This window comes from Neovison vison, chromosome 2, assembly GCF_020171115.1.
Source record: "Neovison vison isolate M4711 chromosome 2, ASM_NN_V1, whole genome shotgun sequence".
NCBI classification, from domain to species: Eukaryota; Metazoa; Chordata; class Mammalia; order Carnivora; family Mustelidae; genus Neogale; species Neogale vison.
In genome coordinates this window covers 209,001,238-209,026,037 of record NC_058092.1, presented here as the reverse complement: position 1 = coordinate 209,026,037, position 24,800 = coordinate 209,001,238, and the positions used below count along the sequence as shown (strand labels likewise).

Genomic DNA, 24,800 nt, shown 5'->3' with positions numbered 1-24,800 from the left:
CATCCCCTTGGCTTCAGCACCCCCCCCCCACCTCCCCAACCTGCTGTCCTGGGAGTGAGCTCACTTTGACCCCTTTAAGCTCTTGAACTTCAGTGCAAAGCATCTGTTAACAGCAGCCCGGGGTTTACCACTGATGGAAGAGAACACAATTCAGTAGTTTGGGGAGGAAGAAGGAAATTCATGACCCACAGGTCCAGTAACATTTTCCAGACCCCAGACCAGCCACACAGCTGAATCATGGGACAGCATATTTGAAAAAGGGGCCATCCTAGAAAATGTAGGCTATCACATCACCCTACTAAGGGGGATCACAGAGCATGCAAAGGACTCTGTGGGGTTTGGTCCATCACAAAACTCTAGGAAACATGTCCATCCAGCTATTACTCATGTGGGGGCGTGTTCGGGCTACAGTGCAAGACGCATATATCATATAACCTAGCTGAATTGAAAGAGAAACATTATAGCATTCTCTGGGAAGTGCCATAGTATTTATTTAGTTATAATGTATATGCCTCTTACTTCCCCAAAGGATTGGAGGCAGCTGGTAAATACCATGGAGCCATAGAGTAATGTATCTGTTCTTGCAGAATGTTGATGATTATTCTAAAATAATTTCCATGGAACCCTTGGGGGTGTTGACTGCTGGGCATAATCCTCGTGATGCCTGGCAGTTGTTCAGTAACATGATATCGAAGCCCCAACATCCAGGATTTCCTGAGGCTGATGACGGGACGCTCTCCAGCTATTCCTTCCTGCAGCTTTAAAACTGCAGCTTCCAGTAACTTCAATTAGTAGCTAAGAGCAGGGTTGTTGCCCAGTGGAGGTTGAATTGCATGGAGGCAGATACGGGTAAGGATGCTTGTTTCCCACACTCTGGGGGTGACCCGTGGGAAAGATTTTTCACATATGTAAGGACTAGTTTCTAGACTTGCGACCAGGCAACCCTCCAATATTCAAGGGCAGAATAGCTTCCCATACCTCTGGTCATCTTGGAGTTTTCTTGAGTGTTTATTTGGTAGCTCATTCAGAGATAGGCAGCAGAAAAAGAAGAGGCAAGATTCAACCCAATGAGTTTCTCATGAAATGGGTTTCCGAGTGTTTTCTTTGTCTTGTTGCTTCACCTACTTGTACTTTTCTGTGCTCGCTGCCTCAGATGTTAGTCATAATGACAATGGCCGCTGTGTGTGGAGTGCTCACTGTGTGCCAAGCACTGAGTGGATCCATGTCATTAACCCTTCAGGAAGCTCCTGCCCATTTTACAGAAAGGAAAACTAAGGCCCAGCAAGTCTGGGAAACTTGCACCCCACTCGAGTCCATGCTCAATCCTGAGAGCCTCAGGAACCTCAGCAACCCCTAGGTATTGCTCTTTGGTGCCCAGACCCTATTTTCACTTCTATCAGCCAGAAGAAAATCGTCAGTCTGACTGACATGCTTCTCACAGAGGCATCCTGGGGGCTTTGGCTGGTCACAGGGTGTTGACGGGGCCTGGCACAGGGAGCTTCTGGGATGGGGAGCGTGTCTGCCTGAATCACAGTTATTGTTTTACTTGTGCAGCATGTGGGGAGACCCTGCAGGACACAACAGGAAACTTTTCTGCACCTGGTTTCCCAAATGGCTACCCTTCTTACTCCCACTGTGTCTGGAGGATATCGGTCACGCCAGGGGAAAAGGTACGTGTGAAACCACCTCAGGAAGTGACATAGCTTTTTTTGAGGTGTGGGGTTGTACTATTATTGACAGTAGTGAAAACAGCTGCGATGCTATGAGCACCACTGTGCGCCAGCTTGCTTATTTCTGGACTTCCGACTGGTGCCATACAAATAGAGGCTAGAAGCAAAATGTCCGTGTGAATTATAAATCAAGCTCACAGTTTGGAAAACAAAGTAGACTCTAGCCTTTCTCCTTAATAAGGACACCATCAGAACGCCTTGGAAGGTGAGGATCCAATTGAGAATTCCTCGACATGTCAGAGTGTTGCTCTGGGAGGTAGCAATGTAGGGAGAGCTGGCCCCCAACCCACAGCTGGCTCCTCCTTCTCTTCTCAGCACCCCCATTTCATCTCAGGAGCACCCATGGTGACACCCCAGCCTACTCTCCCAAACTCTCTGCACTCCCTCCTTGCAAACAGTTATTCCTCCAGCAGGAGCAGATTGGTTAGACATGCTGTCTACCTTTGGGAGGGTGGGTTCCAGGGCCGAGATCTCTGCATGCTCTAGAAGTAGGCTCAGGACCATTTGGACAGGAACTCCAGGGTCCTGGGCACTTGCAGTGAGGTCTAGGAGCTATACAAGCTCTGGGTGAGCATGATCCTTTGGGTCCGAAGGTTCTGCGATTCCCTCCAGATTTCCTCTAGAGCTGAGCCAGGGCAGCAGCGTCTTTTGTTGTGGTCCAAGGGGGCTAAGTTCTCAATCCTCTGGCATCTCTTCACATCCATCATATGGATAAGGAATTGGAGGCTCAGATACTTAAAAAATTGCCCCAATTCACAGTAAAATATAGAACTGGAACCTGGGGCTTCTTCACTCCTAAAACGTGTGTGTGTGTGTGTGTGTGTGTGTGTGAGAGAGAGAGAGAGAGAGAGAGAGTTTTCACACCTCCCTTCAAATCCAAGAGTTCTTCAGACTAGACACTGCCATCTTTGAGATGCCCTCTCTGTCCCTTGGGTCAGGCTTCCTACAGTCATACCTGCCATAGCTTGCCTCACAATAACATGATTGCTGGTTTATCTGGTTGTCTACCTTCTAGACCCTAACCTCATTGAGGACAGAGACTATTCAGCTGGAGGTCTCCAGCACCCAACAGAGCCCATGGCACAAAGTCACACAAAAAGTCTTTGTTGAATGGGCATGTGAATGGATGAGAGGCCAAGTGACAAATCTGCAGCTGGGGGTGCCGTGGGGTGATGGATTTCCGGAGGCCTGACGCCAACCTTCAAGTAGCCCTAATTCGTAACTGTTAATAATGTCCACTTAAATGTTTTCTATGGCCTCGGTGCTATTCTCAGCATATTATGTGGTTTATCTCTTTTAATCCTCAGAACTTCATGTGATAGGTGCTATTAGCTCATTAATTTTTCTGATTAGGAAATGGACTTGCCTGAGGCTACTCGGTTTGTTGCGAAGTTGGGATCTGAGTGCAGGTGAGAACCTAGATGCTTACCCATCATCCTGTATTATTTCACAAAAGGGTCAGGCGAAAAGGCATCTGAACATGCGTTCACGTGCACGTGCTCTCGTAACATGTGCTCACACACAACACCCATACGCAACTCTTATTCCGGCTCTAAGTATTTATGACACTGTGGTTGTCATCCAGAGCCTGAGAGACTCCAGGCTTGTCCCCTTCGGGTTCGTGCGCTGTCTCTGTGCCTGCGGGAGGCAGTAATGAGAGGAAGGCAGGAAGAAGGAGGAGGAAGAGGAAGTGATCCAGCAGTCCCCAAATCGTTGAATTGTCCTACCTAGCAGAGGCTATGGGATATGCAGAAAATCCCTCCAGCCTTGATGATTATTGCTAACTGGGTGGGGGGCAGGGAAAACATACATCATTGAGATTCCTGTACCAATGATTTCCATTTTGGCTTTACCAGCCTTCCCCGAGCTGCTAGTAATTAGCAAACTTGATCGATTCAAGTGTCACTTCTTGCTTGTCACCTCTTTTCCTATGGTCTTTATGGTTCCCTTAACGTATTTAAAATAATCAGCCTGAATGATTATCCCATTCATTTCGATCATGAATGTGTTACTAAGGAAGTTGTAATAACATTTCCTTTCTGAAAATTTGAAAAGCCAAAGAATTATATCGCAACCAGCTAGTCAGTATGACTGAGCTCTTCTGCCCAAACGCGAACACTGGGGGAGCTACAAAAGAATGATCATTTATTATCCCTGTCTTCAAGAGACTTAGAGTTTAGGTAGGGTCCCCCCTTACCTTTAGGGAGTCTGATTTCATTGAAGGAAGAGTATTTGCTTGGCCCAGTATTAGTTTTTACATTTTTGAGTTGGTACTAATCAGCAAGCAGGGTTGAGTTTGAAAGAATTTTGACCTCTCTCTCTCTCTCTCTCTCTCACACACACACACACACACACACACAAACACACCCTATACAACACAGGAGCACAGGAGGGGAGCTGGCCTATTATATTCTCCCTCTTCATTTCATAGATGATCAGAAGGCTTTGTGGAAGAAGGTACTAATTGTCCTAAGACTTGAACACCGGGTGGGATTGGCCCAAAGGAGGGGTGGACACGCTCAACGCTAATTAGGACAGGCAGCTTGTGAAAAGTGCTTAGTGTGTAGGTTTGTGGAGCACTCAGTGTGGCTTGATTTTTAAGACCGCATTTATCGAGTGCCTATCGTGTGTCAGAGCACGATACGCTCAATATACAGTTTCTCGGGCTGCCCATCAGTAACCCAGTGGTGTGCATGTTGTTTCGCAGATAAGGAAACTAAACATCACTCACCCAAGTGGGCAAGTGAGAGGTAGAGCTAGTAAGTGGTAGAACTAGTAAGTGGTTGATCTAGTAAGGGGTAGTAGGATCTCAGAGCTAGTAAGTGGTAGAGCTGAGAAATCCAGATCTGCCTGACTCTTAAAGACGCCTGCTCTGCAATCACCATAAGAGGCCAAGGAAGGGGGTCCCAAGGAGGGAAAGGCCGCGTCTATTTGGGCAGTCAGAAAGGGACTCAGGGCAGAGGCAGGGGTTGCTGGAGCTAGACCTGGGGAGGCTTCCATTAGTGGGATCCCTCAGGGCACACAAGGAAATAAGTTCACATAGGATGGATGCTGGAGGCTCTGGGAGGTAAGTAGAGAGTTTAATTTATGAGATGGTGGCAGGGGGAGCCATGGAAGTTCTCTGAGTATAGGAGGAGTTTGACGAACATAAGATGTCAGAGCAAGATAGATCTAGAAGCCCAAGTGCTCAGAAGGGGCCAGGACGTGGCAGGAGCGATGCAGACAGTGCTGCTGAAGGGACACCAGACTGGCCTGCAGCAGGGACACAGATATCTTAAGGGAAGGAGATCTGTCAGCTTCGGGGATAAACAATAGGGGTGAAGCAGACATGAGAGCAAAGGTCTGCACCCCAGTGACTTGTGTCACCTGCGCGCAGGGAAGCTGGAAGGGAAATGCTGCTGCACTAAGGGACCATCACAGTCACCGGGGAGCAAGGAGGGCAGGAGCCAGCCGAGGCCAGAGAGCAGCGGAGAGAGGACAGGTGTGCTGAAGCCCAGAGAGAGGCGTTCAAAGCAGGGGAGGCATGGAGAATGGGACAAACGAATAACAGCCCTTTCAGTCTGGCTGGGAAGGCCCTGGAACTTTGACCTGCAGCCTTCCAGCCTGGGGCTTTGCTTAGAGACAGAGGGACCTGGCTGCAATAGTGGGGCAGGGCTGCCTTTATGGGGCCCCTGGTGAGTGAAGAGAGCAGAGAAATGATGGAGCAGAGACAGGCTGAGCCTGGCAGACATGGCATGGGTACCCTACATGGCGGGGCTGGATGGAGTGAGGAAGGAGGGATGCCCGAACTCTGCTTTGGGCCATCTGCCAGGGATGCCCCAAGCTGGAAGGGTAGCAGGTTTATGGGAAGAGTACCTGTGTGCCAAGTCCACAGGGCCACCCACCTGCCTCCACTCTTTGTGGACAAGGGCATCCACAGAATGGCCTCAGCATGTCCAGAAGAACTGAAACCTTCCTTTTTAGTCCATCTGAACCCCAAGCTCCCCAGCCTTCACTCACCAGTCCAGAACCACTCAGCATGACCTGCACAGTTCTCCAAACTCTCCTTGCCTGAGCTCATGTCAGTCCCTCTCACCAAAATGTGCTCTTGCCCTGTGTCTCTGCCCACTGGGCCCCTATTCCCCTTAGGTTAAATGCCACCTCTTCTGAGATGTATCCCAGGCAGCCTCTAGTTCTCCCTCCCTGGCGCTGCAGGATTCCCTTCCTGTGCGTCCCTCTCTTTTCCACATTTATTCCAGAGTGTTCTGTCTAACTGGCCTGAACCCTCTGTGTTCTCTGAACTCCCTAAAAGCAAGAACCCTCTCTTGTTGATCTTTCGATGTCAGTTGGCCAACACAGACGGACACACAGTAGGTGGTCAGCTAACAATGGTGTGATGAACGAAAGAATGAACGAATGCAGGAATGAACGAACACACAGACTGACTCTAGGAGAGCTATGGACTACACCCCATCTCAGAAGAGTGAGGTCATGGCCGAGGGAACAGTGATCACGGTGGTTGCTCAGATGTACCCAGGCTAACCCCAGGCCTTTGGAATGATGGATGATGTTATAAGATCTTTCTGTATCTCTGAACTTCACTGACCCCTACCTCCTTCTAAATCCCCAGTCTCAGTGCGTCCCAGCCCATCGTTTTAATGCATTCTGTTTCCTATAAACCACCGAGTGACTTCAAAAGCTCCAGGACAGAACCAGGGGACTCATCTCCTCTGTTTACTCCCCATCCTGCTCAAGGTTTATTATTTCATGTCACGAGGTTTCCTGTGAGCGTGTCTTTGTGAGGACGCTCCCACTGTGGTCTGAGAGCTCTGTATGCCAAGAGGTAATGTGAGAACACGGGCATGCGAGATGGGTCTTCAAGAGTCCTCGGGCTCTGCTGCCAAAACTCACTTTACGGTCGCTCTTTACAGATCATCCTGAACTTCACATCCATGGATTTGTTTAAAAGCCGCCTGTGCTGGTATGACTATGTGGAGGTCCGGGATGGTTACTGGAGAAAAGCCCCCCTGTTGGGTAAGTTGACTTTAGAAGGCCTTGGGAGAGGGGTGATGGGCTGTTCCATGGGATGCCATTAACATGCGGAAGGGCCCATCCCGACAGCGGACACAGGAAGCTCGCAAGGGTCGGTGTCGTTTTAAAACTCCGAGCACTCCATTTGGCAGCACATGTTAAAAGCTTTTAAGACCGAGACTGCCCTTCAACCCAGCAATTCTGCTTCTTGGAATGTATCCTAAGGAACCAATTAAGGAAGTGTGCAAAGTTCTAGCTCTGGGGGTATTCACTGGAGCAGGAAAAATGGAAAACAGTTTACATGTTCAACAGTAGGGGTTCGCTGAAAAAACTGGGATACAACTTTCCAGGGGAAAACTATCCAGCCACTAAAAATAAAGTTGGAGGTGCCTGCTTATTGATACAGAAAGGGGTTCCTGTATGTCATTACACAAAAAGGTGTTACAAAACACAACATGAGGTTGACTTCCATTTTAATAAAAATACTGTTATATGTATATTTTGAGGCTTTGCAAACTCAGGTGCCCTCAGAAATAAGGCATACGTGAGGACGAGGGGGTTGGATAATAAACGAAGGAGTGGTGAGGAGTGTGGCCAAGTGAATATCCTGACCAGAATTACTCAAAACAAAACTACTTAAAACATGTACAGGTTGGATTCCACTGGAAGAAACCATTCTGTGATCTACAGTACAAATATCAAGTAGAATCATGAATATAAATAAATAACATACAGTGGTTATTTCAGAATGACGGAGGTTTTTTTTCTGTTGGTTTTTTTGTTTTGTTTTGTTTTTTGTTTTTTGTTTTAGTTTATTCTGGGGGCTCCTGGGTGGCTAAGTCGGTTAGGCGTCTGATTCTTGACTTTGGTTCATGTCATGATCTCGGGGTCATGAGATCGAGGGCTCTGCCCTCAGTGTGGAGTCTGCTCAAGGATTCTCCCTCTCCCTCTGTACCTTTCTCCTGTACCCCGCATACTTTCTCTCTCTCTCTCTCTCTTAAGAATTTTTAAATTCTTTTTTCCTTGTTTAGCTATATTTTCTAATTTTTCTACAATAAGCATGTACCCTTTCTGGTAGATGCACAGTGCATAAACTCATATGTGACAAGGCAGCTTGGACCTTTCCACAAGAGGCAGTGGGCAGGTGGCACAAGGAGAAAAGTCCGTTCATTCAGGATTGGTCACCAACTTGCAATCTCCCATGGGTGACCTGAAAAGATGAAAGTATAGGGAATTAATGGCACAGTGTCCTGGAAATGGACATAGGGACTCATCTGGCTAAAGAATAGCAATGGGGGAGCCAGAAAGGGATGTAGATTTATAAGGAACCAGATGGAAGGGTTTTGATGTTAGTGGATTGTCCTCATTTTTAGAGCAATAGCAGGGTGGGCTTCCAGGTTGATAAATCTGAGCCTTCACTGAGGTCTTTGTCCCTGGCATATCCTCACAAGGGCAGAAAAACCGCTCTGGTTATTCTTTGACTGTCTGGCCTGGGAGTGAGCTGCTGTTGGGACAGCAGATGAAAGATGGAAACAGGAGGAGAGGGGGAGAGTTAACTGGGGGAGAGTTCCGTAGCCAGACCACGCGTGCCTTCGCGTCAGATTCTGGGTAGGTCAGAAGAGATTGGGACAGAGGGTCTGGGTGGCCCCGAGAGGGCTGGCAAATACTAAGCTCTGTCTGGCCACAGGGACTCAGCCAGGTCAGCTTTCATTGGGAAGATCACATAAACCCCTTCTGTCCAGAAGACCATGAGTCTCAATTCCTAGAGGTCCAAACAGAAAGGAATCTGTGTGCACTGGTGCTTAAGAAAGCCGCCATGGCAGGCTCTGAGAGTGGGTGCCAGGTTACCACCACCATCGGTGGCATCGGTGGGCTAGTCTGCCATCTAGGTAGGCAAGCCAAGCACAGCCAGGAGCGTGCACACTATAGGACAAAGGGGATTGGTTACCCGACCGCAGGGCGGCGGCTGCCTGCCCTGGATTTCCGCTTCCTGTCTCAGGCAAGCAGACACAGCGCATGCTCGCAGCCAGCAGGAGGCGCGGCCTCCAAGGTAGTACCGACTGGGTGTGGCAAAAAGACTGAGGGCTGTGTTCTGGGTTAGCAGAGGTTCCTGAACCCGGTTCCTGAACCCTGTTCCTGAACCCGAGTCGGCTGGGAGGTTTTCTGTGAATACAGATCCCTGGGAGACCACCGCATCAGAATCCCCATGAGCTGGGTCAGGGAGTGATCTTGCTTCCCCATCAGTGTAGGTGCGTGGGGACCTGTTTAGCACCACATAGAAAGGGGACGGCAGGGGTGCTCATCAAACAACCGCAGCTGGGTACCTTTGAGAAAGGAGAGGAGGCACAGGTAAGTCGGCAGCTTGGAGGTCTGGTTCGTATACTTTTGGATCATTCTACATTTTTTTTTACAAGAATGCATTCAGGTAGTATTTTCTAATTAAACTAATACAAGGGGTTGTGTGGGGTGGGGGAGTTTCCATGACAGCACTGAATCATGCACCCCTGGACAAGGCAGGGATCACAGAGTCCCTAAGCCCACACCTTCACCAGGAAAGTGAAGAGTCCACACTCTTCGAACGTGGACCAACTCGCTAAGTCCGCACAGCCAGTTAGGGGCTGAGATCAGACCAGAACTCCGATGGCCTCGTCATGAGGAGTGGGGACTGCTGCCTCTGAGAAGGGTATCCCAGTAGTAGGACCGTCAGATAAAATGCATGATTCACTGTTTAGCTGAAATTCCAATGCGACTGGCCTTCCCGTATTTTTGTTTGCAAAATCTGGCAACCCTAACGCCCCCCAGAGGAATGTGGTAGACGCAAAGGGCTCAGGGAAGGAAGCTCTCTGTTACTGAGGTTCCCCAGAGAGGGCCAAGACACGCTCCTGAGACTGGGCACAGCCAGAGGCATTTCCAGGGATTCCTCTTCTTGAACCTGAAACAAGAATTTTCTCACTGCAGATCCTGGCATTTCTGACTACACTTCCATTGATGAGATGGGGCTTTTGCCATTCATTGTTGTTGGTGATGGTTTGCTTTGTTTGGGTTGGGGGGGGGCTCATATTTTACACACTTTTGCACTGTGTGTGTGTGTGTGTGTCCGCGTGCTGCAGCCAAGGCATGGCCCAGTGCCTGTAACCGTCATTCTTCGTTTGCGGGAATTCTCCTTTGCCAACGACTTGGCCCTGCTCTGATGTTTCCAAATGCAGTTGTTAGTGCACTTTTGTGTTTGGAACAAGTGCATTGTGTGGGCCGAGCTGGTCCCTGGGAGGGGTCAGTGCCATGAAATCTGCTGGGAGGAGGCAGGTCAATGCCCCTTTGGCAGGAGGGAGAGCGGATTAGGGCTGATTGTGAAAGTATGCATCTTGCTCTGAAAAACTGTGCGTTGCATATTTTCCCAGGGCAGTGTGTGAAAATCCAGGCATAATGGACGCATAACTTTTTATGAATGAACCCTTTATGACTCCCCACGGAGTCCACTTGTAGTGTCCTCATCTGCATTTCCTCTTCTTGATATCCTTATTAAACTCCTCCTCGAAAGCCAGGAACCAGAATCAGTTCGGGGATTTGCCACCTTTTCTCTAGTCCCGCTTCTGCCCAGCCTGTTCGTTCTCTTGGAAGGGGGCTGTTGGGGACCCACTTTTTCACAAAGTGATTAAAGAGAAGTGTAAGTAGAATGAGAATAGTTCACCATTGGTTAAAGGTATCACATTGGTTTTTCAGTTTCAGGGGTCACTCATGAGATTGCACCTGAAGTGGGGAGGAATGGGGGTGGCCTACAGAGAGAATTTACCAGTACTCTTAAGTACTGTCATGTTAATTGGATTCCCCTCCCTTATTTCTGGTGGAGGAATTACTCAAACAATGCACTCTTGTATGCAGAACTGTCTTTGAGCACTCTGTACCACCACAGTACACACAAAGCCCCTCTCCCCACTTTTCCCTGAAGTGGGGAGGGAAGTTCAGAAAGGCCAGGCTGGCTGATCAGAGTCGCATGGCCCCACTGCTGGGGCGCCCTGGGCCAGGGGCCGTCTCCCAAGTGAGCAGGAACATTGGTGGGAGTCAAACAGCCAAGGCTGGCATCGCCACAAGCTCGCTGTATGGCTGGAGGCTTTGACCTTCGTTCCTGTCTGTGTCCAAACGGGGAATGATGTGTACATTCCCAGAGACCAGATTTCCTGTCTATTCATCCAAAAGCGGACCGTGTCCAGAACTGCACCTCAAATACTGAAGTTTCCTTTTGATGATGGTGGCAGTGGTGATGAATTAGGAGATGAAATTGATGGTGAAGGTCAAGATCCCAGACCGCTGAGGTTCAAATCCCACTTCACTTACAACTTAGACTGTAACTCCAAGTGAATGCTGCTCAAGTCAAATTCTACAATCCTTGGTTTTCTCATAACCCAGACTACGGATAGTACCTAATTTAGGGGTAGCAGAATGCAGTTATATAATCTATGTAGGGTACCTAGGACAATGTCAAGCTCAAAAGCAAAAGGCTTTCCTTAGAACCATTATGGTGGAGATGGGAGTGTTGAGAAAACAGGGGACAAAATAGAAGGTTTTAGTTAAGAATACACAGCGATTGGGGGAGAGAAGTTACTTAGAAGTAATGTGTAATTTATCCCAGCCAGTCTGTGTTTGCCAAGGCAGTAACTCCTCCCTCCTCCAGAGCAGTGAGCGGACCGGGGCTGTCCTGTGGTCTGGTGGTGGTGGGTGGTTCGTGTCATCTGGTTGGGTTCTTAGGCAGCAAGGCAGGCATGGGAAGTCGCTCAGTTTTTTGCAAACAGTCTCCAGTGGCCGTGACAGCTGGGGTTTTAAAAGGAGAAACTTGGACTTGAAACTCGGTTTGGCTAAGAAGGAATTCCTTTTGTGATCCCACGTTGTTGAACGGCTGTTCAGCAAGCCTCTCTCCTCACTGGTAAGCAGTACTTCCCCACGTTTCTGTAGTGTTTTCCAAGAATTAATTGACACTAATTGGCCATGCCGGAGTAACCATTACGGAAAATTTATGGGCTTCTGATGGATTGTTCCTTGCCAAACTCTCGGCAGAAGTTTCAGCTCATCTCACTTAATGTTAAGCTCACCAGAGCCAGAGAGCTGCAGGTGGCCAGAATCGGAAGGAAGCAGAAGGAGATTAGCAGCTTCTACCTCACGTCTCCGCAAAGAATGTATCCACAGTTGGCCATCAGGAAATGGCCACAGTGGCCTTTATTCCTCCCTGAACCTCACTCCTCCTATTTCTCAGAAGGGAAAGGAGAATTATAACTTCAAGTGGTGTTGGCGATATAGGAGTGCCCACCACATAACTGTTGAATAGACATAAGAAACATTGAGATATGAGTCACATATAATACAACTCACTGTCTAAAGTATTCACGTCAATGGTTTTTTGTATGTTCAGGGTTGTGTAACCAGCCATCATCATAGTCAGTTTCAGAACATCTTCATCACCCCAAAAGAAAACACATCCCTACTCATCAAGAGTCCCTCCCCATTTCCCCAACATTAAGTGGATTTTTGAGTGACTCCACAGTCAGAGCTTGAGAGAACCATGACCACCAGTCCAAGTAGACCTTGACTGGTCTGTGTTGTGAACTGATAGTACAGCTCAGCTCGTGTCCCACCCCACCCCCATTCCTATCCTGCCATGGCTGCCATCTTTTTTTAAATTAATTTTTTATTTTTTATTAACATATAATGTATTATTAGCCCCAGCGGTACAGGTAGGTTAATCGCCAGGTTTACACACTTCACAGCACTCACCATATCACATACCCTCCCCAATGTCTATAACCCAACCACCTTCTCCCTACCCACCTCCCCCCAGCAACCCTCAGTTTGTTTTGTGAGATTAAGAGTCCCTATGGTTTGTCCCCCTCCTGATCCCATCTTGTTTCATGTTTTCCTTCCCTACCTCCCAAGCCCTCCATGTTGCCACTCAAATTCTTCATATCAGGGAGATTATATGATAATTGTCCTTCTCTGATTGACTTATTTTGCTTAGCATAATACCTTCTAGTTCCATCCAGGTCATTGCAAATGGCAAGATTTCATTTCTTTTGATGGCTGCATAGTTTTCCATTGTATATGTATACCACATCTTCTTTATCCATTCATCTTTTTAGGGCATCTAGGTCCTTTCCATAGTTTGGCTATTGTGGACATTGCTGCTATAAACATTCGGGTGCATGTTCCCCTTTGGATCACTACATTTGTATCTTTAGGGTAAATACCCAGTAGCGTGATCGCAGGGTCATAGGATAGCTCTATTTTCAACTTTTTGAGGAACCTCCATGCTGTTTTCCAGAGTGGCTGCACCAGCTTGCATTCCCACCAACAGTGTAGGAGGGTTCCCCTTTCTCCACATCCTTGCCAACACTTGTTGTTTCCTGACTTGTTAATTTTAGCCATTTTGACTGGTGTGAGGTGGTATCTCATTGTGGTTTTGTTTTGTTTTGTTTTAAGATTTTATTTATTTACTTGACAGACAGAGATAAGAAGTAGGCAGAGAGGCATGCAGAGAGAAGGGGGAAAGCAGGGTCCCTGCTGAGCAGAGAGCCCAATGCGGGGCTCGATCCCAGGACCCTGAGATCACAACCCGAGCCAAAGGCAGAGGCTTAACCCACTGAGCCACCCAGGCGCCCCTCATTATGGTTTTGATTTGTATTTCCCTGATGCCGAGTGATGTGGAGCACTTTTTCATGTGTCTGTTGGCCATCTGGATGTCTTCTTTGCAGAAATGTCTGTTCGTGTCCTCTGCCCATTTCTTGATTGGATTATTTGTTCTTTGGGAGTTGAGTTTGATAAGTTCTTTATAGATTTTGGATACTAGCCCCTTATGTGATATGTCATTTGCAAATATCTTCTCCCATTCTGTCAGTGCCTCTTTGTTTTGTTGACTGTTTCCTTTGCTGTGCAAAAGCTTTTGATCTTGATGAAGTCCCAATAATTCATTTTTGCCCTGCTTCCCTTGCCTTTGGCAAGGTTTTTAGGAAGAAGTTGCTGTGGCTGAGGTCGAAGAGGTTGCTGCATGGCTGCCACCTTTAGACGGTATTAGGAATTATAGGGTCAGATTCCTATATACCAGGAAAGGCATGACCTTTGGCCTCTTCCTGTGTAGAAGATCCAAATTTCAGACTTAGACCCAAGTGTCTGAGGAATATATGTTTATTTCTGTTTTTTTTTTTTTCCAATAACAGAATTTCAACAGCAATTATATACCTTTCTGTCAGATAGTGGGAAGTTACCTTCAATTAGATTGTGTTTTCTTCCTTCCACGTGGGGGTCCGATAAGGGATTTACTTTGTCCCAAGGCATGGTGGCAGGGGAGGCGTCCATTTCGCCATCCCAGCTGGCTTTGCGGTGTGTCCTCCTGCCTGGTCTCCAGCCCTCTGTCTGAGCAAAGAATCACAAGTGGCTGCTGGGCCTCCTTCTTATCTCAACTCCAGGCCAGTTCAGATCGGTGCCAGGTCCACATCTCCCTAGAAGACATACAGTGGGTGATGTCCTGTGGCTCCGCACACCCTCTGGACTACGGGAAAGTCACCTCCATACCCGTCGGCCTAAAGAACTCTCCATGCCTGTCTCCCACCTAATGTCTAGATGAATGTGTCGATGCTTCTATTCTGACCCCAGGTAGGACATGGGGATCTAAGGTCTTGTTGCCCCTCCAGGCTCTGCCCAGGAAGTGGGGGCACAGTTCTGTCCTTCTCCCAGATCCTTTTTTAATTTTTATTTATTTTTATTACTTTTTAAAGATTTTATTTAAATTCAAGTTAGTTAACATATAATACATTATTAGTTTCAGGTGGAGAATTTAGTCATTCATCAGCGGCATACGACACCCAGTGCTCATGCCATCAATTACCCTCCTTAATGCCCATCATCCAGTTACCCCATCCCCCTACCCACCTCCCCTCCAACAACCCTCAGTTTATTCCCTATGGTTATGAGTCTCTTTTTGTTTTAATTTTTTTTAAGATTTATTTATTTATTTGATAGAGATCACAAGTAGGCAGAGAGACAGGCAGAGAGAGGGGAGAAGCAGACCCCCTGCTGAGCAGAGAGCCCGATGCGGGGCTCGATCCCAGGACACTGAGATCATGACCTGAGGCGAACGCAGAGGCTTTAACCCACTGAGCCACCCAGGCGCCCCCGGTTATGAGTCTCTTAATGTTTCCCTCCCTCTCTCTTTTTATCTTCCCTTCCCCCATGTTCATCTGTTTTGTTTCTTAAGTTCCACATGTGAGTGAAATCATATGGTATTTGTCTTTCTCTGATTTATTTTGCTCAGCATAGTACCCTTCAGTTCCATCTACATTATTGCAAATGGTAAGATTTCTTTCTTTTTTTAAAGATTTTTTATTTTATTTATTTGACAGACAGAGATCACAAGTAGGCCTCTCTAGGTGGGCAGAGAGAGAGAGGGAAGCAGGCTCCCTGCTGAGCAGAGAGCCCGATGCGGGGCTCGATTCCAGAACCCTAGGACCATGACCTGAGCCGAAGGCAGAGGCCCTAACCCACTGAGCCACCCAGGCGCCCCAGATTTCTTTCTTTTTTGATTGCTGTGCAATATATGTATATATGTGTGTGTGTGTATATATACACACACACACATATATACATATATATATGTGTGTATATATATACACACACACACATATATACATACGACAGCTTCTTTATTCATTCATCTGTCAGTGGACATCTGGGCTCTTTCCATAGTTTGGCTATTGTAGACATTGATGTTATAAACAGTGCAGGTGCCCCTTCAAATCATTATTTTTGTATCCTTTGTATAAATATCTAGTAGTGTGATTGCTGGGTCATAGGGTAGCTCTATTTTCAACTTTTTGTGGAATCTCCGTACTGTTTTCCAGAGTGGCTGCACCAGTTAGCATTCCCACCAATGTGTAAGAGGGTTCTCCATTCTCCACATCACTGCTAACATCTGTTATTTCCTGAGTGGCTAATTTTAGCCATTTTGACTGCTGTGAGGTGGTGTCTCACTGTGGTTTTGATTTGTATTTCCCTGATGCTGTGTGACGTTGAGCATTTTTTCACGTGTCTGTCGGCCATTTGTATGTCTTCTTTGGAGAAATGTCTGTTCATGTCTTCTGCCCATTTCTTGACTGGATTGTTTGTTTTTTTGGGGGGGTGTTGAGTTCGATAAGTTCTTTATAGATTTTTGGATACAAGCCCTTTATCTGATGTGCCATTTGCAGATATCTTCTTCCATTCTGTATGTTGCCTTTTCGTTTTATTGATTTTTTTCCTTTGCTGTGCAGAAGTTTTTTATCTTGATGAAGTCCCAGTAGTTCATTTTTGCTTTTGTGTCCTTCTCACAGATCTTTAAACCCACTTGGGGTCTCTATCATCCTTTTCCATCAAGGGTCTTAGCTCAGGGTGCGACGGTGTACGGGGTCCTTCTAGAAGGTCCATCATCCCTTCTCTAATCCTCTCTCTTTCTGGTTCCTGCACTCATTCGTCCTAGCAATCTTTCTAAGACTACAAGGGTGAAAATGGAAAATGTGCTCTTCCTCACTGAGTGTTTTTCCAAAACTTTGAGTGTGACTAGGCTTATGAAATTCAAGAGCCTACAAGATTTGATTTTTTTTTTTTTATCATATGTTCTCTGGCATCCCTTTTCTGAGGCAAGAGAAGCAGAATATCTTCCCAAAGGCAAGCCGCCCGCAGAAGAAGGGCATGTATGTAGTAGGAAATACCGAGGTGGGGAACGTCCATCGCTGTTTCAGACCATTACCCACCACACCTGTACCAGACCCACATGGCAGAGGAGGGCGTGTCTGGGCTACAATCTGAGTTCTTCGATTGACTGGTGTCTGGAATCCTCTAGAAGTTGGTCCTTTATTCCTCTTTGCATGACAGGGTGAATCGCCACAGCCAAGGCTCCTGCTCACAGGGCGCCACATTGAAGAAACGCCGCTCCCTCTCTCTGTAGTGAGTTTCTCGCTGTCTGCCGGCAGACTGACCTGTCTTTTCCGTTCCCAGGTAGGTTTTGTGGCAATAAAGTCCCGGAGCCCCTCACCTCCACGGATAGCCGGCTCTGGGTGGAGTTCCGGAGCAGCAGCAGCATCTTGGGCAAGGGTTTCTTCGCGGTGTACGAAGGTTGGTTCATGATGAGAGAAACCCACAGGGGAGCTTTGGCTGTGCTCTGACCTTCCCACGCAGCCCCCATCCCTCTTGCACCCAGGCCTGCATGGCAGCTGCCAGGGCCTCGGGGGTCGGGGCACCCACCACAGCGGCTGGGCCGAGGCGTCCCCCCGGGGCCCCTTCCTCCACACGCTGGAAGCAGAGAGGGCAGCTGTGCTTCCTTCAGAACAGGTGTCATCGTCTACCTGTCACCACCCCGCTGAACCCCATTTCAGTGCAGCTGGGGGGCCCATCCAGGGTAGTGAACCCGAGGACATGAAAGCAACCTCTGAATCTGTGTGAGCCCAAGCAAAGGACCCATCCACTCTGGGCCTCTGTTCAGAAAAGATCAGGATGTTTACACCGCATTTCTTGAAAGGGCCTCCGAGGCCACCATGGGATTGGGTTGAAGAAACAAATAGGTCTGGGCTCTAGGCAGCTGCCACCAGCGCATTTCTGCTAAAGTTCATTCCACATATTGGGTAAATTGTAATTATGGAGAGGCCAAGGTTTTCTTTCTATAAATGAAATAACTTGTGTGTGTGTGTGTGTGTGTGTGTGTCCCCGTCTGTGTCAGTGGTCCCCTGGCCTCTACATTAGAATCCCTCGGGGAACTCAGACATCACTGTTACTTGGAACTCCCCCAGACCCCCTTGCGTCAGAACTTCTAGGGATGCAGCCCCTGCTTCCACAGCTCAGACCATTTCCCAGGTGATTGTGATGCACAGCATTGATGGGGAACCACTGCCTTACATGGTTATTTTCTCTATATGGAAAAAATCCCAAGTTGCCAACAGATCAAATAGTGCCTTTCCGGAGGCACAGTGCCGGTTAGGTGGAGATGAAAATGTTGCCACGTGGAGCCACCTAGTGGTGATCCGTGGGGTCACTTATTTCCTTCCCAAGGTCTGACCAGGGACCCCATTCCTCCTCTCCTGGCTCTCTTCCTAAAGCTACGTGTGGGGGAGACATTAACAAAGATGCTGGTCAGATTCAATCTCCCAACTACCCCGATGACTACAGACCTTCCAAGGAATGTGTTTGGAGGATTACGGTTTCAGAAGGGTTTCACGTGGGACTTACCTTCCAAGCTTTTGAGGTGAGTACCGCTCGGGTTTTCCCAAGGATGAAGTAACTGTCAACTTCTAGACGCTCTCTGCTCCATAAAGATGGGTTTCCATTGAGTGGGTTGCAAACAAGAACCTGAGAGACCATTTCAAGCTCACGATGCATCATACCTGGACATTTGGCTTCAACATCTTTGCAAACTTTGAAATTGCATCCACCTCCTTTCTAACAGCCATCCAGGGGTTGGGGGGAGGTGGCGGGGGCGGGGGGACTGAAGGTCTAGGAGCAGATCTCAGGAAGTTGCATAGAACCGGTCTTCTGTGTGTATTGTCTCTTAGTCTGCACAGTTTGGTTCTCCCTGGGCTTCCAAAAGTAAGGGACAGCTTGGAGAACCCAGGACACACTTGGGTCCCTCTGCCTCCTGGTTAGATCTTTGAGAGTGTTGCTTAAGTTCCCTTCTCACATAAAAAAGCCTTAAAGCCAGACCATCCATCACCTTCCATGTTGCCTCTGTTTCTCTGTTTAGATCGAAAGGCATGACAGCTGTGCCTACGACTACCTGGAGATCCGCGATGGCCCCACGGAGGATAGCGCCCTGATTGGCCATTTTTGTGGCTATGAGAAGCCAGAAGATGTGAGATCGAGCTCCCACAGAATGTGGATGAAGTTTGTGTCCGACGGCTCTATCAATAAAGCGGGCTTTGCAGCCAATTTTTTCAAGGGTATGAATTAGCAGCTTCTTTCCGTTTTTAGTCACAGGAAGAGGTATTGCCCCCCTGGCTTAAGAATCACAAAACCCATATGGAACCTTAGCACAAACAAGGCTCCCTGCAGGGAGAAGGCAGTGACCCATTTTCAAGTTGCCTCTTACTGAGTTCACCACTGATTCATGAGCAGGCACGGCCTGGGCAGCTACAGGGCAGAAAGTTCTGCCACTGTGGTTGGAAACTAGATTTAATAAGTTTACCCTTAGTAAACCTCAGGGAAACTGAGTGTTGATAATAAATATTCATGTAGTCACTCTTGTTAATTGAGCACCTACTGTGTATCAGAAACTGCAAGGTGCTTGGTGGACATGATGTCACTTAATTCCCAAAATAACCCTTTGAGTTGGGTTTGGATCACATTTGATTAGGATTGAGAAGGGTTGCTTGGGGGTCACTCAGATCATTAAGTGGCAGGTCAAGAAGCCCAGTGCAGTCTGACTCCTGAGCCCAAACCCCTTTGGCAGTGTTGCCTTGCAGTCCCTGATGTAGGCCCGAGAGGCAGCCTCCCTCCTCAGCTGCTGACGTACCAGCCTCCGGTGTACAAACCTCCCCTTGAGTGGCGAGGAGAGTGAGGGGTTCAGGGAACAAATTTCCATGTGGTCTTGGGGACCTGCTGTGTTGCAGAGTCTTCATGAAAGTGACCCAGAATGGCATGGGAAGCACAGTGTGCCTGGTCCTGCAGAAGGGGCTTCTCAGGACTCCTCTGTTGGGGGCAGGTCTTCCTTCCCTGCTCTCTGGGCCCTGGAAGCCCCTCAGACCACATTGTAAAGGGGGGCCCAGATATTCCCCAGCACACTGTGATCGGGTGCCTGGTGGTACACTAGCAGCCACTGAATAGTGTTATCTAAGCCACCTCTGAGCTCTGTAGCTCAGTACACCACTCACCTCTGGGAGGAACCGCTTTCCCCTCCTTCCCTCCTCTCCAGGAACTCTTGGCTGTGCCAGTCCAGAAATCCTGGTCCCTCTCTTACTCCCACTCTCCGCATCTGCCCCCTCTTTAGCCCTTTGTCTCAGGTTCTGCGTAAGTGCGTGGGTGTCAGAGGAACCCATCTGGAGCCGTGTGGGCCTGAGCAACTCTTGGTCTTCACTGAAACTCCAGGTTTGCTCTCTGTGAAACAAGGGGAAGCAATCTGCCCATTTTACCTAACCCATTGTGAAGCCCCCCAGAATGATGGCTGCAGGGACACTTTCCAAGCTGAAAAGGGCCCCACAGATGTGTGGGGCATCTTCTTTGATCTCGGGGCATCTGGGAGAGTGAAACCCAAGCAGAACCAGAACAAGAATCATAAGACTGTGGATAACTGGAGGAAAAAATGTGGTCCCTTCCTTCCCAAGGAAAGAAGCCAGGCTGCAGCAGGTCAGCTTGTGGTTGAGATGCCCAGAAAGTTAGTCTGTGCGACCTGCCCCACCCCCTGCCCCGGCCCAGACCACACATGACCTAGCACCAGCGACGCTTGCTGGGTGGCCTGAAGCAAGTGACCCGAAGTCTCTGAACCCCAAATCGTCTGCTTCTAGAAATGACATACGAGGCTATTGTAGAGCTGTTGGGAGAAAACCAAACCATGTAGGCAAATGCACATTGTCTAATGGCTAGTCCCAGGAACTGTCTTTGCTAAGGAAGGAGTCTTTGAGGTGGTTATTGTTACCTTTGGCACAAAGGAAGTGACGATTTCTTCTTGCGGTTGCCATGTATCAGTTTCTTGTGGCTGCTGTAACAAGTTACCACCATCGTGGAGGCTTAGAACAATAGAACTTTCTCGTCTTCCAGTTCTGGAGGTCAGATTTCCTTGCCTCTTCCCCCGTCTAGAGGAGGCCTCCGCATTTCTTGGCTCGGGTGCCCCCTCCATCTTCAAGTCAGGGCTGGCCGATTGAGTCTGTCTCCTGCAGCGTCACACACCTCTGTTTCCACGGCTGCACCTCTCTCTCTCTCTGCCCCTGACTGTCCTCCTCCCTCTATCAGTCATCAGGACCTGTGAGCTGACACTGGGCCCACCCCCAGATCCCAGGATAATCTATTTCAAGATCCTTGATGTAATCAAATTTGTGAAGTCCTTTTTGCCAAGTAAGCTCATGGATTCACAGGTTCCGGGGACTAGAATGTGGACGGCTGCCGGAGGCCTGATTTTGCTTAGCACGTGTCACGCATGATTAGAAGGATTTATTCAAATACTGTCCCTCTCCTCTGACGTCCAACTTCCGCTCTGTCAAATTATGAGTTGCAGAGTTAGTAATCCCGTGGCACGGACCCACCCACACCTCATTCCTGGTACAGCTGCTAATCGGTGGTGCATGGTTTTGAGAGGACCAGCTAACGCTGGAGATAAGGGCAACCAGATTAAAAAAAAAAAAAAAGGATGCCTCGTTAAATTTGAACTTAAAATGAAGAATGATCTTTTAGTATAAGCATGTCCCAAATATTGCACACGTGGCTAAGAAGTGATAAGACACATTCATCTTAAATTCAAAGGTAGTCAAGCCTGTTGGGTGTCTTTGTGGCAACCCTACCAGTGAGGCCGCAGTGAGGCGCACGTCCCTCAGGGCAGCTACGCCGGCGTGCAAGGCACTGAGTCAGCTTGCTCTGGGTACCCACGAGACCCAGCTGCCTTTGCAGGTTGGAAGACCCCTCCTCCTCCCTCCGCCACAGTCAGCATTCATTCAGCGGTCGTCAAGCCATGCGTCAGGTGCTGTGCTAGGCGCTGGGGACACAGAGGAAAGCACAGTCCTTGTCCTCCAGAGCTTAAGCCAGTGAAAGAGGACTACAGGCAAATGGCGGTGGCCTGGCTGCAGACATACGACCTCAGAGGCCCTCAGCCTGGGGGCAGGGCTGCATTGCCCAGCCTCGGACTCCAAGAGCATTTCAATTCTCAGCTTGCAAACGTCTCCTTAGATGCCCATGAAGGCATTACCCGAGGCTCACCTACACTAACTTAATGCACAGGTCTGGCTTGACATCCCTTTTACATCAGAGAGCTTGACCCTGAATCCTAAAAGAGGAACCAGGACTGGTGGAAGCTTTGGGGACCTTTTAGAGGGGAGAGAAAGGACTGTATTGAGTGTGCCAGAAACCACGTGAGTGATCTCACGTTCTCTTCAGAACAGCCCCATTCAGAAGTTGGCGTTAGTATTACCCCGCCTTTGACAGTTGAGGAAACAGAAGTTCTGAGGGGGCAGAGCAGGAACAGACCCAGGATCTGAAGGGTCCCCCAGTGCCTTCTTCCCATGAGAGACCCGCCGTCATAGGCAAGTCAAGTGAAGGGGGAGTTGAATTTCTCCTTAGTGTTTGTGATTTGATTCTCACCCTGGTCGCCTTTCTGCCCTCCGGACACCATGGAAACATGGGGAAAAGGGCCTTGGACATAGCACCCCAGGTTTGGATTTTTGTCCTGCCTTCATCCCTCACAGGTGTCTGCGGTCATTTTCCTTTCGGAGACTGGGTCGTACCTGCTCCGTGCTCCCCCATACTCCCAGTGCCTGGCCCGCGCCGGGCTCAGTAGGTGCTCCCTGCGCCAGGAATGAATACATGAAAGAGGAAATGAGGCTCAGGTTCCTCGCTTGTGGGTTGGGCTTCCTGCTGATTTCTCTGCCTCCTTTTCCGGGTTCCCAGGAGGAGGAATAAGGCGAGACCGCATTTTAGAGCAGTGCTGTCCCACAGGAATAGGAGGCGTCACAAAGGTGAGCCCCCGATGTCATTTCCAACTGGCTAGCAGCCACCTTTCTCCCTCCTCACCAAAAGAAACAGGTGGAGTTATTTGAATATATCTTATCTAACCCAATATATCAATTTTATGATCATTTACCATCACACACAAGACTGTCATTTTAATAGGTAATTCATATACACAACCTTAGTGGCATATTTTATGGGCCGGACAGCCACACGGGCTGAGGGCGATCACGTTGGTCAGGACAGGCCTCAGGACCGGACACAGCCAGCTTCCTCTGCCCAGTCTTTTTCCAGAAAAGCCATCGGTAGGCTGTCCTGGGAACACACAGTGTCCAGGGCGTGTGTCAGGACTTCTCCCATGACAGAAGCTGGAAGAGGAACTACAAAGTCCACGCAGAAGAGTTGGACCAAGCGAAAGAAAGTCCTGCCTTGGTGCCAGTTAGCAGGAGGCTCTGCCCGGAGCCCAGCTGGCTCGTGGCACTGGCCGCCGTGCCAGTTGGCCTCCGCACCCCCCTCCCGGTGCCAGATGGCAGTCTCTCTCAGAGCCCACGGGCCTGGCAGCCGGCAGAGCTCGGTCTCCGCTTACTTCAGGAGATGGCGGCATTTGAGGGTTGGCCATTTTGGTTGTATGATTTCCACACTGACCCCCACACCCCTCTGTCCCAGTGCCAGCGGACCCCCATGGGGTGTCGACAAGGGGGACCGGCTTCCTTCAGGTGTTTCTTCAAAAGCTTAGGGATGTGTCCTGCCTTCTCATTCCTTAACTCTCTCTCTCTGCAAACAATTGTTGCCATCTTACCCGAGCCAGCTCATTATCTAAACACGGAATGGTTCCTTCTTTTACTAATACCACTTGAAGAAGGCAGAGAAGACAGAGCTATGACTCGGCAAGGCCGAGCCCTGCCTTTTCAGCTTTTTCTCCTACCTCTCACCATCTCCCAGATTTTTCTAGGAGGCTTGGCCTTGACCATTATGGCCCAGAGCAAGCATGAATCTGTGGGCTTGGAACAGATGCTGCTTCCTCACTGTGGAGGTGATTCCAAGGATACCCAGTCTCCCACTGAGGGCAGGGCCCCTGGTACACTTCCACGCCATCCATTCAAGTTGAAGTAGAGTTGAAAATGGCCAAACATCCCACGGCTCTTGCTGGGAGAAGCTCAGATGTGACTCTACCACTTTCACCCACCTTCCTGGGGCAAATAAATGTCCTACCCTTCTAGTTCCCTGGAGGAACTATATTCCCTTTGCCTTCGTCCCAAAACCAGTCTACCATCTTCTCTCCCTGCACATGGTTAAGATGGCCCCTGGACATTTGTCCATCTGTGGTCTTCCCTTTCTTACCTGTGACAAATGTGTGTCCTTCCCATAGCCATATCACCTTCTGGCATCAGAGTCTCCCTCTGGCCCCGACATGATCCGTGTTTATCTTGGTGTATTTCGATGGGCTTTTCCCATCATTCTTTTCTACCCTCCCCCTGCACCCACCTGCCAGTTTCTTCACTCTGCTGTGCTGCCTTTCTGCCCATCTCTTTTCTTCTCCACTGGCCCATCTTTGACACACTGTCCTTCTTTCTGTTTCTGCCTTGTCCCTCTCCCCTCCTCAGGCCCGGACTACTCCGCTCTCACCTGATTCAGGTATGCCCAGGTGACCCTATCCCTTTCACTGCCCTCATCATTGTGTCTCTCCACCCACCGGGATTTTGAAAGCAGCCCCACTGTTGTCTGTAGTGAGATCCGTTGTGTACTGGATGTCATTTTCAGCTCCGACCACGCTAAAAGCAGATACTATTCTAATTTTAAAGGAGGAAGAAGGCTCAGAGAGGTTAAATCATCCAATCTGTTGGGGGCATGATCCAGTATGGATCCAACTGAGGTCTGTCTGGCTCACCCTAGGAGCCTGGACTCTCCATTTCTCCTTATTATGGATCCTCCCTCCTCCTATTCTTTCTAGCAAATGCCAAAGAAATCACTTTGTCTCTGGTAAAGCAATAAGTAATTGGAGGATTGTTACTATTTTAGCATACTTCATATTTACATTTATTTGAGGCCATGAACAAGTTCAACCCCCTGCCTAGAGCATGTCTCCTATACTCAGTTCCCCTACAGGCCAGTTCATTTAAGCTTTGGCTGAGCCCAAAAACACATCACTCTTAGCATCACCCAAGTTTACTGCCCACTGTGTGTGACGATGGGACATTCACACGCCGTTCTTTACCCAGTGAAGGGTGAGCAGGTAGACGAGTATGTTGTGCCCCGTCGATGAGGAAGGCTGGAAGGAAACGGGTCTGTTTGAGTGGGGAAAGGGCAGTGCAGAGGGAGCCAGCCTGGTTGCAGGGTTTGTGCTGCAGGACCAGTGGGGTGGACGTTGCAAGGGGCCAGAATTTTGACAATTCACATTTCAAAGGATGA

At 48.8% G+C, this 24,800-nt stretch overlaps 1 protein-coding gene across 1 annotated transcript in view; it reads left to right on the top strand.

Moving 5' to 3' along the window:
• The window catches only part of TLL2 (tolloid like 2), a 115,371-nt gene that overhangs the window by 78,006 nt on the left and 12,565 nt on the right, over positions 1-24,800 (top strand). The window contains exons 9-13 of the mRNA XM_044236640.1: positions 1,555-1,670; positions 6,641-6,743; positions 16,752-16,868; positions 17,846-17,991; positions 18,487-18,682. Coding sequence (XP_044092575.1) covers positions 1,555-1,670; positions 6,641-6,743; positions 16,752-16,868; positions 17,846-17,991; positions 18,487-18,682 — 678 coding nt within the window. The remainder of the gene's footprint in view (positions 1-1,554; positions 1,671-6,640; positions 6,744-16,751; positions 16,869-17,845; positions 17,992-18,486; positions 18,683-24,800) is intronic.